The sequence below is a fragment of the Pleurodeles waltl genome, chromosome 5 (assembly GCF_031143425.1).
Source record: "Pleurodeles waltl isolate 20211129_DDA chromosome 5, aPleWal1.hap1.20221129, whole genome shotgun sequence".
NCBI lineage: Eukaryota > Metazoa > Chordata > Amphibia > Caudata > Salamandridae > Pleurodeles > Pleurodeles waltl.
The window spans coordinates 11,145,252-11,161,240 of NC_090444.1; the positions used below are offsets into that span (position 1 = coordinate 11,145,252).

Below are 15,989 nucleotides of genomic sequence, written 5' to 3' on the forward strand. Positions count from 1 at the left end.
TACTGGCATTAAGAATTGTTCTTGGATGTGCAAAGTGTCTTCGGGGTTCCAGTGATGATGAGGTTGCCGTAGTCAAGTTTTGGGAGGACTAGGGATTGTACTACGGTCTTACGATCATCAGGGGGAATACATTTTTCTTTTTTTTTTTGTTGAGGTATTTGTATCTTTTTTAGTGTGGAATCAAATGCCTGATGTCTCTGGGTGATGTTACTTTGTAGTTGAGTTGTGTGTCATCCGCATATCAGTGATATTTGAGTCAAGGTGGGTGTTTTGCTTCACTAATGACCGAGCTGAAACACTCATGCACTGACAAAAATCTCTGGAATGTGCTTCTTAGTCTAAAGAAGACATTTATTATATCACTACACAAGGTTCATAAGGGAGATTTGCATGCTGAACGCACACATTTAAAAATGGTCACAGCAATGAAATGAAAACATGTACAAATGATTCTCCACTACAATATACATAGCAAATACAAGTATCTATATGTATATATATATATCACAATGCAAAGCAGATAACAATAATTAAAAAGTATGCATCACCATGAGGCACGGGCCCATCTGCTTCCTCTCCCTCCAATCAGCATCAGATTGCCAGATCCCGGAAACAATCGAGGAGAGAGATCAATTATCCTTACGGGAAGGATGACACACCTCAGCATCCTGAGCATGTCTGAGATCTGAATCACTCTCCCCAGTCCCTCTGGTCTCGGCCTCTTATGCTTTGAACAAACAAGAGAGTACAATTCCAGAAACTCCCTCCTCATAAGTTTATTATTAAACAAATGCTGGTTACTTTAGTTCAGCTTTGAAAAGAACATGTTGGGACTTGGCCAAAATCCCAAGGTGCCCTTAATCAAAACAACCGTCCTAGTACATTCTTCTCAGCCTAAGCCCGTGGTGTGAAAGAGCACGCAAACAAGTAGAATAAAAACATGAGCACGTTGTACAATGTGGAAAATTACTTCCAGCTTTTAACGTGGCGGTGGCTAATGCTAAAATAAACTCAATAGGCAAAATGAAGCTGGTGGTCACTAATGTGGCGGTGTGCTGCTCGGCTAAGTGCAACGTGGAGTCAGTGGTAAAAACACAAATATCATTACAGTGGGTCAGAATAACTGTGAGGGTCAGCCTAAAGGGGAGATTAAATGGAGCTGGAGAGAGGATTAAACCTTGCGGTACTCCTTGTGGAAGTGGTGCAGGCTTCGAGAGACGGCTGTGGATTTATATTTGTTGAGAATGATCTCAGGATATTACCATTGATACCAGTGCGGTTATTGAGTGTCTCCAGTAATGCTGGATGGTTGACTGTATTGAATATAATAGTTAAATATCTATATAAGCACGACAAACAAGCAGTGAAAGCAAACTAGCGAGACATACAGATTTAGCTGGTTTACAAGCACAGCAATAGTCTTCAATTAAAATACATACAGGATTGCAGGTATAAATGTACTTCACTGGGTGCATTCTAAAAAGTGACTTACTTTATAAAGAATAGATGCAAATGGATACCTTCTGATAAACTCTAATATAGCAGCAATCGAATACACAAAGGGAGCTCCAAAAGGAATTTACAGCATCATTGTCAGGAGTCAGGAACTGATAAATGTGGAATGTGCCCTGTGCTGTGAAGAGCTGGTAGAAAGCGTCCTGCTATCACACGAGCCTCTAAACACAAAGGCAGCGCTTACATAATTATTAAGTACAAACCAAAACACTGGCACTGAAGGGAACTACCTCCTTTTGAAAAAGTAAAATGCAGTCACTCAAAGTGAAGTTAGTCAGTGGCTGAAGTAGGCGGACTCAGAACCCCGTGCTGTATTCTGTAGTGGGCGGAAGCAAAATGTAAATGGCACAACAGCAGACCAATGGATGGAGAGCTGAAAGCCACTTTAAGTATGTTGCACATGTAATTTTTACAAAATAAAAGCGCTTGCCTAACATCAGATGAAAAACGGAAAGTGGTGCATGTGTCATTCTGCAGGTTTGCACATTTGTGGAGAAGCATCTGCATGCCTACTGAAGGATGCAACAGTATCCACATCAATGCACCTTTTTGTTTTTCTTTTTTCTGATGTTATTTACTTTCCCAATGTGTGCTTAAAATGGTTGTAAACCTCCTTTTCCTTGTGTAGCTCTGCTCCGAGCCTCGGATCTCTGTAGTTACACTATGTAGAAGATGCTCAGATTACCTGCCCGGGTTCTCTGATAGTATAAACGTCTCCCTTGCAGCAGTTGCTTATGTTCCCTGCCATTATTGCTCTCTGTTGCATGGTCCATTCACTGAAAAGGCTCCATCTTGTATTATGTGTTAGGCCGTGTGATAATAGGAAGCATTCCATTGATAAGAAGGGAGACATCTTGTCGCTATGGATTTAACATTGTAGTGTGTTGGGGAGAGGGTCTTACTCACTGAACGTTGAACCTTCTCTGGTATCTTGGTTACTCCTTGAGTCCACACTCCTCGCTAGAAGGAGATCACGAAAGGATCATATGCCCTTACTCTCTGCCTTTTGCATCTTTACATTGAAAGTGTAATCTAGAATTTCTTCAGCGTACTTGTCTATATGGACAATTAAATGTCTCATTAAATGTCAATAGATTTTTGTGGTGGATTCTGCATTTAAGCTTATTCAGTGTTTCTTTTTCTTATTTTAACAGGTGAAATAAATACATTAATAAATGAAAATTTAAAGACATTAAGCTTTACTTCTGTAGGAAGTGATGCACAAACAGAATACCTCGAAATCTCTTCCCTTCAAGGCTAATGCCTCGCCAAAGTCGTCTTCCACAGCAGAAAACCCAAACTGTCCAATGAGGTCTGCACTTGGCTCTTAGGCATCAGATGATAGTCATTGAAGACATAGCACACTGACATACTGAAGCAAGTCTGATGAGGTGCTCATCACGAAGGAAGAGCTAACCTGGTATCAGAAAGAACACACAGGAGAGAAACCGTATGAATATCTAGAATGTAGCAACACATTTATTAGTCGGAGAAAGAGCAAGTGCGACATCAGAAACTTCATACTGGAGAAAAAAAACATATCGAGGGACTGAGTGTGGAAAGGTGTTCTTTGTAATGAAAGACCTAATGCAGCATCAGAGTGTCCACGTAGAGGAGAAACCACATAAATGTACAGAATGTAATAAAGTGTTCGGATTGAAGCCAATGCTAAAGCTTCATCAACAAATCCACACTGGGGAGAACCCGTACAAATGTACAGAATGCAACAAGGCTTTTACTATCAATCGACAAGTATTGCGACACCAGAAGATCCACACTGGGGAGAAACCCTACGAATGTACTGAGTGTGACAAAGCATTTATCACAAATGGAGATCTAAAGCGACATCAGAAAGTCCACACTGGGGAGAAACCATATAAGTGTACAGAGTGTGTTAAAGCATTTATCACAAATAAAGAGCTAAAGCAACATCGCAAAATCCACACTGGGGAGAGACCATATAAATGCTCTGAATGTGACAAGGCATTTGTAACTAATGGAGAGCTAAAGCGACATGAGAAAATTCACACTGGGGAGAAACCATATCAATGCACAGAATGTGGCAAAGCATTTATTACAAATGGAGCACTAAAGCGACATCAGAAATTCCACTCTGAGGAGAAACCATATCAATGTACAGAATGTGAGAAAGCATTTACTGTAAATAGAAATCTAAAGCGACATCTGAAAATCCACACTGGGGAGAAACCATATCAATGTACAGAATGTGACAAAGCATTTATAACAAAATGGGAGCTAAAGAAACATCAGAAAATCCACACTGGAGAGAAACCCTATGAATGTACAGAATGTGAGAAAGCATTTTTAACTAATGAAAATCAAAAGCGACATCAGAAAATCCACACTGGAGAGAAACCATATAAGTGTACAGAATGTGACAAAGTATTTATTACAAATGGAGGTCTAAAGCAACATCAGAAAATTCACACTGGGAAGAGACCATATCAAGAAGGGATTTATAACAAATGGAATGCTAAAGCAACATCAGAAAGTCCACACTATACAGAGACCATTTAACTGCTCTGAATGTGACAAGGCATTTAGAATAAATGAGAACCTAAAACAACATCAGAAAGTCCACACCGGGGAGAGACCATATCAATGTATTGAATCTCACAAAGCAACATCAGAAAATCCACATGGAGAGAAATACTAAGTACGCACAGAATGTTATAAAGTCTGCAGGAAATATAAGCTAATGTAGCATCAAAAAATCCACACTGGGGAGAAACCATTTTAATGTACAGAATGTGACTAGGGATTTTATACAAAACACAATTTTAAATGACATAATGTTCACATGGAGGAGAAACTATATAAATGTTCTGAATGTGACAATGCAATCATAAGAAATAGAGTTAATGCAACATCAAAAGTCCACTCTGAAGACTCCACTGACCGTGGCGAGGCATTTATTAGAAAGGGGGAGTTAAAACAACATCAGAAAGTCCACATTAGGGAAAATCTATATGAATGTGCAGAATCAGTCAATAGGTATTTATTAAGCATGGCAAGTCACCCGCAAGGGTCTCAAGGCACTGGGGGAGGAGCTGGTGTCCGGAAGGACTAATGAATTGGACATCCAAGTTTTGAGTCCTTTCCTGAACAGATGCAATGATGAGGTGGGTCCAAGATGCAGGGGAAGTTTGTTACAGATCTTTGTGACCAGGTGGGAGAAGAAGAAGCCACTTGTTATGCCATTAATTGTGTTTGACCACTGACTTTGTGTTTCACCACTGCGCATATTAGTTGTCCAATGTTCATCAGTAGCACATTACATGTTGTATTCAGTTTAGCTGCCTATTGACATTAACGTGGCATTAGACATTACATTTGTTATTTAGGTTAGCTGCCTATTAGCTTTAACGTGGCATTAGACATTACATTCTGTATTCAGTTTAGCTGCCTATTGGCTTTATCATGGAGTTCGACATTGCAGTTGAGACATTGCAGATGGGCTGTGTTTTTCCACATGGTAGACCAAGCTGTGTTTTTCATATTGTGTTCACACCAAACCCTAGCGTGATAATAGGGCATATATTTTGTGTTTTCCTCGCTGCTCAGCCTTGGGAAGGAGCGAGGTTTAGGAGATCTGGCCAATCTCTGATGGCTTGTTTTCTTCCCAATTCTGCATGTTTTGACTATTAGAGGAAAGGGCCTGTTAGTAGGCTTTTTTAATTATAAAACGGTGTCCCTGGGCAACAGCAAGGGGGAAGTTTCCAAGACTTCAGTCAGCAGCGGACGTCAGCTGCCTGACCTCCCGTTTGGGTGGAAAATCTCTTTCTCGTAGTTGAACAGGAGTCATCAACTTGCAGGCATGAGAAAGATGACGAGCAGTGATAGGCCCTACGGTGAAGAATTTTGACTTTTATTTTTTGCTTAGAAGTTATGCTATAATATACATTGCAATTGAGAAGTACTTTGATATATTTTCCTTTCATTGCTGTGTCTACTTTTAAACGTGTGCTTCCAACTTACTAATCGCGTCTCTCAGAAACCTTGTGCTGAAGTAATAATAAATGTCTTCTTTAAACTAAGAAGTGCATTCCAGAGAAGTTTTGTCAGCTCGGTCATAAGATAAGGAAAGCAAAACACCACTGTGCTTACTGTGTCTGACTCTAGGAGTGTAAGTGAGGAAGAGGGAGGCGCAATGCAGGTGTCTGGTGAAAGAATAAGCATTTGTTGATATAGGCCAGTCCTTCCTTGTGGAGTGCCTTGTAACCGTGGGTAGTATCCTGAACTTGCATCTCTTCTGGACTGGGAGACAGTGGAGTTTCCTGAGGTGAGGCGTGATGTAGGTCTGCTTCGGGAGGTCGAGGACTAGCCTTGTTGCTGAGTTCTGTTTTGTCTGCAGTCGTCACTGGAGGTGAGCGGTTAACCCTACGTACAGAGTATTCTTGTAGTCAAACCCGCTGATCACAAGGGCCTGGGTGATTATTTGTCTGGTGCTGGCGGGAAGCCAGCTGACGATCTTGTGGAGCATGTGCAGTATGAGGAAGCAGGTGGTGGAGATTGTGTTGATTTGCTTCTTAATGGGGAGCTTGTTGTCCAGGACAATGCTGAGGTTACAGGTGTGGTTGATAGGGGTGAGGGAGGGTCCAATTTCTGCCATGTGTCGCTTCAAGGAGAGACATAGTTACCGAAGATGAAGACTTCCGTCTTGTCTGTGTTCAGTTTGAGGCAGTTGCGCTTCAGCCAATCGGCGACATTGGCCATGCACCTATAGAAGTTGCCTCTGGAGGTGGTGAGGTTTCTGACAAAGAATGAATGAGGTGGGTGTTGTCGGCATAGGAGATGATCTTCAGCCCGGGTGATTTGATGATGTTGGCTGGGGCTGGGGGGTCATGCAAGTGTTGAAGAGGGTGGAGCTGAGGGAGGATCTTTGTGGGATGCCACAGATGATGTTCTTGGGCTTCAAGGAGTAGGGAGGAAATCAGATTTTCTGAATTCTTCCGGTAAGGTTGGAGGTGATCCATTTGAGGGCATCTCCTTTGATTCTGATGTGGTGGGGTCTGTTGATCAGGATTTGGTGGGAGACCGCGTCGAAGGTGGCCGAGAAGTCGAGAAGGATGAGGGCAGCAGTCTCACCAAGGTCCAAGAGGGCTCGGATGTTGTCATCAGCTGCTATCAGGACAGTATCAGTGCTGTGATTGGTTTGAAAGCTGGACTGGGAGGAGTTCAGGAGGTTGTTGTGCTCCAGGTGTCTAGTCAACTGACTGTTGATCGTCGTCTTGAGGACTTTGGCCGGGAACGAGAGCAGATATCGGTCGGTAGTTCCTAAGTTGTTCTGGGTCTGCCAAAGGGTTTTTCAGGAAGAGTTTCACTTCTTTGTGTTTCCACTGTTCCACGAAGGAGCCCATGGTGATGGATGTGGTCAGGAAGTTTGTGATCTAGCTGATCGTCTTGCTCCTGAGATTGAAGATAAGGTGGGGGCATGGTTCGGTGGGTGCTGCAGAGTGCATGGAGTTCATGATGGGGTGGTATCTTTCATGGAGAGGAGGTTCCAGGTAGTGAGTCTGAGATCAGGGTTAGTGTCAGTGTGTGAGGCTGTTGAGGCTGTCATTGGCAGAGAGCTGAGGTTCGAAGCCCCTGTAGATGACTATGATCTTGTTGTGAAAGTAGTCCGTGAGTGTGTAGTACATATCCTGGGAGGGATTGATGATATTCTCAGTGGTTGCTAAATTCCATAATGATGGCAAAAAGAGCTCCTTGCTGTGGTTTGAGCTGGTTCCCTATTTGGCGTGTGAGTGCGCTATTTTTTGCTTCTTTAAGGAGGAGGTGGTTCTGGTTGATCGATGTCCTGAAAGAGGTGTACTGCTCTGGATCCTTACTGGTGCACCATCTTCTTTCTAGCCAATGACATTCTCATTTAGAGTTCTGAAGTTACAGGGTAAACCAGTTGACAGTCTTTGAGGATCTTCTGATCTTGGTCGACTTGGTGGGGTGACCGTCAACGCAGTCTGTGATCCAGTCCGAGGAATTCCTGATGTCCTGTTTCAGGTTGGGAACTATGTTCAGCCGGTTGGCATGGAGTGTGTTGTTTCCGTTATCCTCTGAGACAGTCTTCTAGTTGTGCTGAGGTGCCTTGTGTGGTTTGGCTTTGGTTTCCGTGGCGTTGTGCCCTGTGATGATGAAGTGGACGATGGAGTGGTCAGTCCAGGTGAGTTCTGTGACGTGGTGTTAATTAATTATTTCACTGGAGGTGAAGATGGGGGTCAAACGTGTGCCTTGTGATGTGTGTTGGGTCAGTAACTAGTTTGTGGAGGCTGATGTTGCTCATGCCTTCTATAAGGTTGTCAGTGCTGTCATCTTTAAGGTTGTCCATGTGGAAGTTGAGATCTGCTAAGAATATGTCGTGTTCAGAGGCTGTGGCGAGCTGGGCGATGAAGTCCGAGGTGGCATGGCAGAACCTGGGGTGAGCTCCTGTAGAATGGCAAAGTGTATTTAATGAAGTAACCATATGAATGTACAGAAAGTGACAAGGCATTTATAAGAAGGGCACAGCCAATGTACCATCAGACACTCCACCCTGGGGAAGAACCATATAAATGTACTGAATGTGACAATTTATTTATCTGCAAGGCCCTGCTGATACAACAGTAAGTCAAGATAAAGGAGAAAGTCATGATGATGGAGAATGCAGATCACTGCACTCAATGTAGCAAGGCATCCTTTGCAACGTTAATACAAACATGGAAAGTCATTACTAGTGGGATATGTGTCCCCCACACAGGAGCGACCCCTTACGAATATACTGAATGTGACAAAGCAATCTTTACAAAGGGACTATTAATGCAAAATCGAAAAATCCATGCTGGGAAGTAACTGATGCAATCAATGTGACCAGGTGCTGATCAGATAGTCATATTGGCAGATACAACCTTTTCCTGCAAAGCATTTTTTTACAGGAGGAACCTAATGTGTCTACATGCATTCCAGGGAGAAACTGTATCTGTCTTCAGTGTGACAAGTCATCCTTTACAAAGAAATAGCTTACTATTGATCAGAAAGAATACACTAGGGAGAAGCCATTTCAATATTATAAATGTGAAAGAGCATTTCCTACCAGACACTCTGAGGCATGAAAAGACTACCAGGGTTTAAGAAGTACTGATTGGAAAGTCTTTCATTTGACAAAGTCATCAGTTGCTACGTCAACAAAAATCCACACCTGCACACAGAAATAGGGGGAATGAAATACCTGAACAAAATGTGAAACAAAGGAACAGAAAGGTCCCAGGACAACTTTTCCCTTTCCCACAGAGGTGACAATGTGCAAACTCCAGAGAGCATGAAACTTCGACAGAATGCAGATGTTACACAAAGCAACAGCCAGATTTCTTTGCCTGTTCCCAGTCTACTGTGGTATATGGACTATTTTGGCTTCTTAATGATGAGATCTGGCTCTGCCTATTTACTAATTTATGTAGGATTTGTTCTGCAGGGCCCACTAGGGCTCGTATCCACAGTTTTGGGGGCATTAGGGGTCATTACGACCCTGTCGGCCGGCGGTATGTTGGCGGTAACACCGCCAACAGGCTGGAGGTGTTCCGCCAGCAAATATGACCGTGGCGGAATTGCCATTGCCACGGCCCCTCCACTTTCCCGCCAGGATTCCGCCTGGCGGTCATAATCCCCAGGGCAGAGGTGCAAGCACCGCTGCCCTGGGGATTATGAGTCCCCGACTGCCGGCCTGTCCATGGCGATACACACCGCCATGGAAAGGCTGGCGGTAAGGGGACTGGGGGTGCCCCTGGGGGCCCCTGCACTGCCCATGCACTTGGCATGGGCAGTGCAGGGGACCCCAGGCATAGCCCCGTCGCGCATTTCACTTCCCGAATTTCGGGCAGTGAAATGCACGACGGGTGCTACTGCACCCGCTGCACATCAGCATTGCCGCGGGCTCTATTACGAGCCGGCTGCAATGTTGATGTGACATTTCTGCTGGGCCAGTGGACGGTAACACTGTTACCGTCCGCTGGCCCAGCGGAAATGTCATAACAGGGAGACAGAAATAACGCCAGCAATGGCGGTATTCTGTCACCCGTGGCCTCGGCGGTCTTTTGAAAAGACCGCTGAGGTCGTAATGACCCCCATTGTGTTATCTACTATCTTATGTTCTTACTGTTTATCGTTGACATTTTGGGGGTCATTACAACCCTGGCGGATGGTGTTAAAGCTGCGGTAATACCGCAAACAGGCCGGCGGAAAAAAAAGGGAATTGTGACCGTGGCGGAAACCGCCAACATAGACAGCCACTTTAACACTTCGACCGCCACGGCGGTACAGACAAGCAGCGCGGCGGTCACCGCCAACAGACAGGCGGAAGACAAAGTACCGCCCACAGTATTACAACAGGCCAATCCGCCACCTTTTCCGGGGCGGATTCACCGTGGATAAAAACACGGCGGAAACAGCCATTTCAATGGGGAAACGCTCACCTTAACACACTCCACGAGGAAGGAGGGGACCATGGAGCCGGAACCCAAATACTCCCTGCAATAGTGTTCCTGGTCCTCTACGAACATCAGCAACGCCAGCGCCGAAGACAACGGTGAGTACTGCACCTAAGACATAGGGGAGGGGGGGAGGCAAAAGTCAGGGACACACACAAGCAACACCCCCACCACGACCCTCGCACACTACAACACACACACCAATGAATCTCCAAACATATACACATTCCAAAAATATACATCACGATTAGTAGTGCAGGTATGCACCATTCAATGTCCATGGACCACTTTGCCCAAAATGCATGGGCGAGGCCCACACACGATACCTGTCCAGAAACAGAGAGAACACTGCAGGGGCATCAGATAGAAATACAACAGGCACCTCAGGGGGAAAGGAAGGGGGGGCACCTCAGCCGGATGACAGCACCACACCAGATCCACGACGGGGCTCTATGCCCACTGTACCATCCTGGGGAGTGCAAAGCCACAGTCTCTCAAGTCTCTGCAGTGGGTGGGTTGCCCACTGTACCATCCTGGGGAGTGCGAAGCCACAGACTCTCAAGTGGATAACAGTCTCCACTGGTTCTGGAGGGGGCTTTGTGTCCAGAGTGCTTCATCCTGTTAAGGACTCAGGTAGTGGATGCTGTTCTCCACTGGTTCCGGAGGGGGATTTGTGCCCAGAGTGCTTCATCCTGTTAAGGACTCAGGTAGTGTATGCTGTTCTCCACTGGTTCCGGAGGGGGACTGGTGCCCAGAGAGCTTCATCCTGTTAAGGACTCAGGTAGTGGATGCTGTTCTCCACTGGTTCTGGAGGGGGACTGGTGCCCAGAGTGCTTCATCCTGTTAAGGACTCAGGTAGTGGATGCTGTTCTCCACTGGTTCTGGAGGGGGACTGGTGCCCAGAGTGCATCACGCTCCCTGTGACGGTCCCAATTCCGTCAATGCCCCTGCCGCACATGGGCTAACGATGCATGAGTTGGCGGTGCTTGCCCTGTTTAGCGGTGCTTGCCATGGCGGTCTTTGCCCTGTTCAGCGGTGCTTGACTTTGCAGTTTCTGACCTGTTCAGCGGTGCTTGCCATGGTGGTCTTTGCCCTGTTCAGTGGTGCTTGCCCTGTTCAGCAGTGCTTGCCATGGCGGTCTTTGCCCTGTTCAGCGGTGCTTGCCCTGTTCAGCAGTGCTTGACTTTGCTGTCTCTGACCTGTGCAGCGGTGTGTGCCATGGTGGTCCCTCATTGCCCAGCGGGGCTGTGGCTGCTGGGGCCCTCCTGGGCACTGACTCTGGCGGTGGTCTCCGGACTAGTGACGATTGTGCTGCCCTCCTGGGCACTGACTCTGGCAGTGGTCTCCGGACCAGTGACGATTGTGCTGCCAACCTGGGCACTGACTCTGGTGGTCGTCTCCTGACCAGTGACGATTGTGCTGCCCTCCTGGGCACTGACTCTGGCAGTGGTCTCCGGACCAGTGACGATTGTGCTGCCCTCCTGGGCACTGACTCTGGCGGTGGTCTCCGGACCAGTGACGATGGGGCCGGCGGTGGCGTCCTGGGCAGCGGGGATGATGGCGGCCTTCTCCGCCATGCTGCTCTTCCCAGACTTTGGCGACTTCTTCTGCCCCTTCCCCACCTTGGGAGGAGTCACAGCTGACTCGACACTCCCCCCGGGACCCTTGTGAGCGGCTTTGCCGGCAGGAGTCTTCACCCTCTCCTGTCGGGCAATGTCCAACTTCTGGTGCGTCACAGGGGGGGGGGGCTGGCTGTGTTTGGCTCTGTGTCACACTGGCTGCCCTGGTGCCCGGTACACTCCACATACCTCTAACAGGCACCACTGGTACTGGACTTTTTTTGGCTGAGGTGCTACTACGGGACCTATGAATTGGAGGGGGGGGTGGGAAAGAGGTCAACGTTGCTCAGGAAAAGTTTCGGACGAACACTGGGACGGGTTGCTGGAGGGGGTCTGGGAGTGGAGGAAGAGGAGGTGGTTGTAGGAGGTGTAACTTTTGATGATTTGGGTGCAGGTGCATGTTCTGGAGGCTGCCGTGAGGTGGATTGATGTTGGGTGTGTGTGTGTGCCTGCGTTTGTGTACTTTGGGAGGGGGCGTCACAGACACACTGGGAGAGGACACAGGGGACCTGTAAAAGGTAGTGGGGGTGGTGAGTGCAGGTGAGCGGGGTGTGGTGCTGGGTGTTCTGGTGCGAGTCCTAGTGGCTGTAGTGGTAGTGCATGCAGGTGAGAGTGTAGACGACACTGGGAGGGAGGAGGGAGACGACGAGGAGGGGGACACAGTGGAGGCAGTGGATGTTGCTGTGTCTGTATGTGGGTGATGCTTGTGTGAGTGCCTGTGGGATGTGTGGTGCCTATGTTTGCCTGAGCTGCCCTTGTGTGTTGAGGTGTGTGCAGGCTGGTCTGATGGTGTGCTTGGGATAGGCAGAGGTACAGGGGATTGGGTCTGGGTGGAGGAAGTTGGAGGGGGGAAGCTGGACACAGGGACAATGGCTGCCATCAGAGATTGTAGGGTTCGATGATGGGCAGCCTGACCAGAATGAATGCCCTCCAGGAATGCATTAGTGTGTTGCAACTCCCTTTCTACACCCTGGATGGCATTCACAATGGTAGACTGCCCAACAGTGAGTGACCTGAGGAGGTCAATGGCCTCCTCACTGAGGGCAGCAGGGGTGACAGGAGCAGGGGCTGAGGTGCCTGGGGTGAAGGTGCTGCCCACCCTCCTGGATGAGCAGGCACGGGGCGAAGGCTGAGGGGCTGCTGGGAGGGCAGTGCTGGTAGGGGGGGTGGCGGCTGTACCTGTAGAAGTGGGGGGCACAGATGTTGCCGCCACCACAAGGGAGCTCCCATCGGAGGACGAGTCCGTGTCGCTGGTTGCTGATCCGGTGACCGCCGTGAAGCTCCCCTCGCCCTCCGTCCCACTGGTGTATTCTGAGTCCGTGGTGTGGACCTCCATGGCCATGTGGGATGCAGCCCCCTCGTGCTCCGGTGCCACTGTACCTCCGCCTGATGATGCTGAAGCACAAAAGAACAGGGAGAGCACAAAAAGGGGTGGGGAAACAGAAGAAAGACAGGTTAAGTGCATGGCTTACCGCTACCGTTGGCGAACAATACAGACACAGCAGCCCACTGCACCACGCCGTGCTCTTGGCCTCTACATATGCAGTTCCTGGGATATGGCCTACATGGCTATGGTGGACATCTGCACACATAGATGACACAGGGGCATGTTTACCTGTACTTGGCACTCTACAGGGGTGGGGTGGAGTGGCACATGGCCTGCATTACGGAGGGGCCTAGCCTACGGAACTCGCCCTGGCCTAGGGAAACCCACAGCCCTCCTCCCCCACTCAGACCCCTCCACTGCGCGCAAAGGCAGCAGAATGTGAGTGTACTCACCCCTTGTGTCTGCTGTGATGCCCTCATGCGCCCATCCAACTCAGGGTAGGCCACCGCCAGGATCCGGAACATCAGGGGGGTCATGGTGCGACGGGCATCCCTCCCACTTTGGGAGGCCATCCCCAGCTGAGCCTCCGCCGTCTTCTTGCTCCAGCGGCGAATGATCTCCCATCTTTTATGGCAGTGGGTGCTCCGTCTCTGGTGGACCCCCACGGTCCGGACATCCTTGGCGATGGCAGGCCAAATATCCTTTTTCTGGTACGCGCTGACCTACATGACATGTACAGGGGAAGAAGAGAAGCCATTACCAACTGCACCGTCGAAGTGAGTGGCCCACATCCCTGCCCTTGCCATGTGGCACATGCATTTACACTCCTTCATGCTCGCAGAACTCTGCCCCCTTCCTTCTTACATCCAGCCCTCTCCACCCAGGCATAGCCCATACAACTTGCACCCTATGTACTCACCTGTTGGTCTGGAGCACCGTAGAGTAGGGTGTACTGGGGGAGGACCCAGTCCATGAGCTTCTCCAACTCCTGTGCAGTGAAGGCAGAGGCCCTTTCCCCAGACGCACGTGCCATTGTCTCCTCCAGAACGAGGTCACAGCAGCACTTGCAGTGTAGGTCCTCTCCTGTTGATGATCAGGTATCGAGTGATTGAGCAGATAGAAAATGGCGGTCACGTCCGCGGCGGTGCGTATCATCACCGCCGGCGCACTTCGTCATTGGCTTCTGGGACTCATAGGGTCCAATGTTAACCAATGCAGCATTGCGCCGCGGTCTATGACCGCCTACCGCGACGGTGTACAACGCCAGCGCAGTTACCTCACATCCCATTGTCCCACTTTAGAGGTCAGGCATCCGCCATTTCAGGGGCCCACATGGCTTCATTTTCAACTGCGTCACACATACCTAGGCCTGGACTCAACACACATACAGACAACCTTTTGTATTTTGTTTCGTGTTCTGTGTAGCTGTGGGTACATACCTCTGAATTGCTTGACTCTGTGGTCGCTGTTGTCCTTCCTAGGCACCGTCAGCTGGGACATGTCAGGAGATGGCGGAATCCTCTGGTGTACCGACCGCTGGTGGACCTGTTGACAATGGAGGAGCGATATTTAATCATCACCTACAGGTTTGACCGTGCCACAATCCAGGAACTGTGTACCCAGTTGGAGCCAGACCTTATGTCACCAATCCGCCATCCCACTGGAATCCCCCCTCAAGTGCAGGTGCTATCAGTGCTCCATTTCCTAGCAAGAAGGTCATTTCAAACAACAGTGGCCATGGCATCAGGGATGTCCCAGCCTATGTTTTCCAACGTGTTGTCCAGAGTGTTGTCTGCCCTGCTGAAACACATGACGAGCTCATCGTTTTCCCTCAGGTGGAGGATTTGGCTACAGTTAAAGGTGACTTCTGTGCCCTGGGACATATCCTTAACATCATAGGTGCCATTGATGGGACCCATATAGCTCTGTTCCCCCCACCACAGGAGTGAACAGGTGTACAGGAACTGGAAGAGTTATCATTCCATGAATGTACAGATGGTATGTTTGGCAGAGCAGTACATCTCGCAGGTAAATGCTATGTTCCCTGGCTCAGTGCATGACGCCTACATCCTGCGGAATAGCAGCATCCCTTAGGTGATGGGTCAACTCCAGAGGCACCGGGTGTGGCTATTAGGGAACTCTGGTTACCCCAACCTATCATGGCTATTGACACCAGTGAGGAATCCCAGGACCAGGGCAGAGGAACGCTACAATGAGTCCCATGGGCGGACTAGGAGGGTGATCAAACGCACCTTCGGCCTCCTGAAGGCCAGGTTCAGGTGCTTCCATATGACAGGTGGTTCCCTATTCTACTCACCAATGAAGGTGTGCCAGATCATCATCGCCTGCTCTATGCTTCACAATCTTGCTTTGCGACGCCAGGTGCCTTTTCTGCAGGAGGATGGTCCAGATCACAGTGTTGTGGCAGCTGTGGAGCCTGTGGACAGTGATGAGGAGGAAGCTGAGGAAGAAGACATTGACAACACGGACTCAGTCATACAGCAATATTTCCAGTGACACACAGGTGAGAACACTTTCTTTACTAGTACATTTACTTTCACACTTCTACCTCTATCCTGTCTGTCAATTCGAAGCAGTATTTGGTAACTGAGTTAAACATTTCCATTACGGTTTCACAGGTGTGGTTACTAACGTGTGTCATCTGCTTCCATCCTTCATGAACTTGTGATGTGTGACATAGGTATGTTGACATTACATTTTCGAACGGATTTTGTCATGGTCCTAGATAATACACATTTTTAAAATCACAGACTGACTCCAGATTGTTTTGTGATTCAAGGGTGTTTATTGAAGTGCTAATTATTGGAGGGGGTGGCAAAATGGTGATGGTGGAGGAATGTCCATGGCAGAGTCCAGTCTATTAGTCTCACAGGTGCACTGCCCATATGGGCATAGGAAGTGGAGCTGGGGCAGTTCCAATATGGACAGGGTTACAAAGTGGGACAGTGGGATGACAATCAGGGTGGTCTCATTTCTTGGCGGGGGTCTTGCCATCGTGCTCTGTCCTGTTCCTGGATCTCACGGACCGCT

General features: G+C 48.4%; 1 protein-coding gene across 1 annotated transcript in view; it reads left to right on the top strand.

Moving 5' to 3' along the window:
- The window catches only part of LOC138296924 (zinc finger protein 11-like), a 363,057-nt gene extending 357,481 nt beyond the window's left edge, over nt 1–5,576 (top strand). The window contains exon 6 of the mRNA XM_069236445.1: nt 2,980–5,576. Within this exon, the coding sequence (XP_069092546.1) occupies nt 2,980–4,053 (1,074 nt within the window). The 3' untranslated portion in view covers nt 4,054–5,576. The remainder of the gene's footprint in view (nt 1–2,979) is intronic.
- The last annotated feature ends 10,413 nt before the right edge of the window (nt 5,577–15,989 follow it).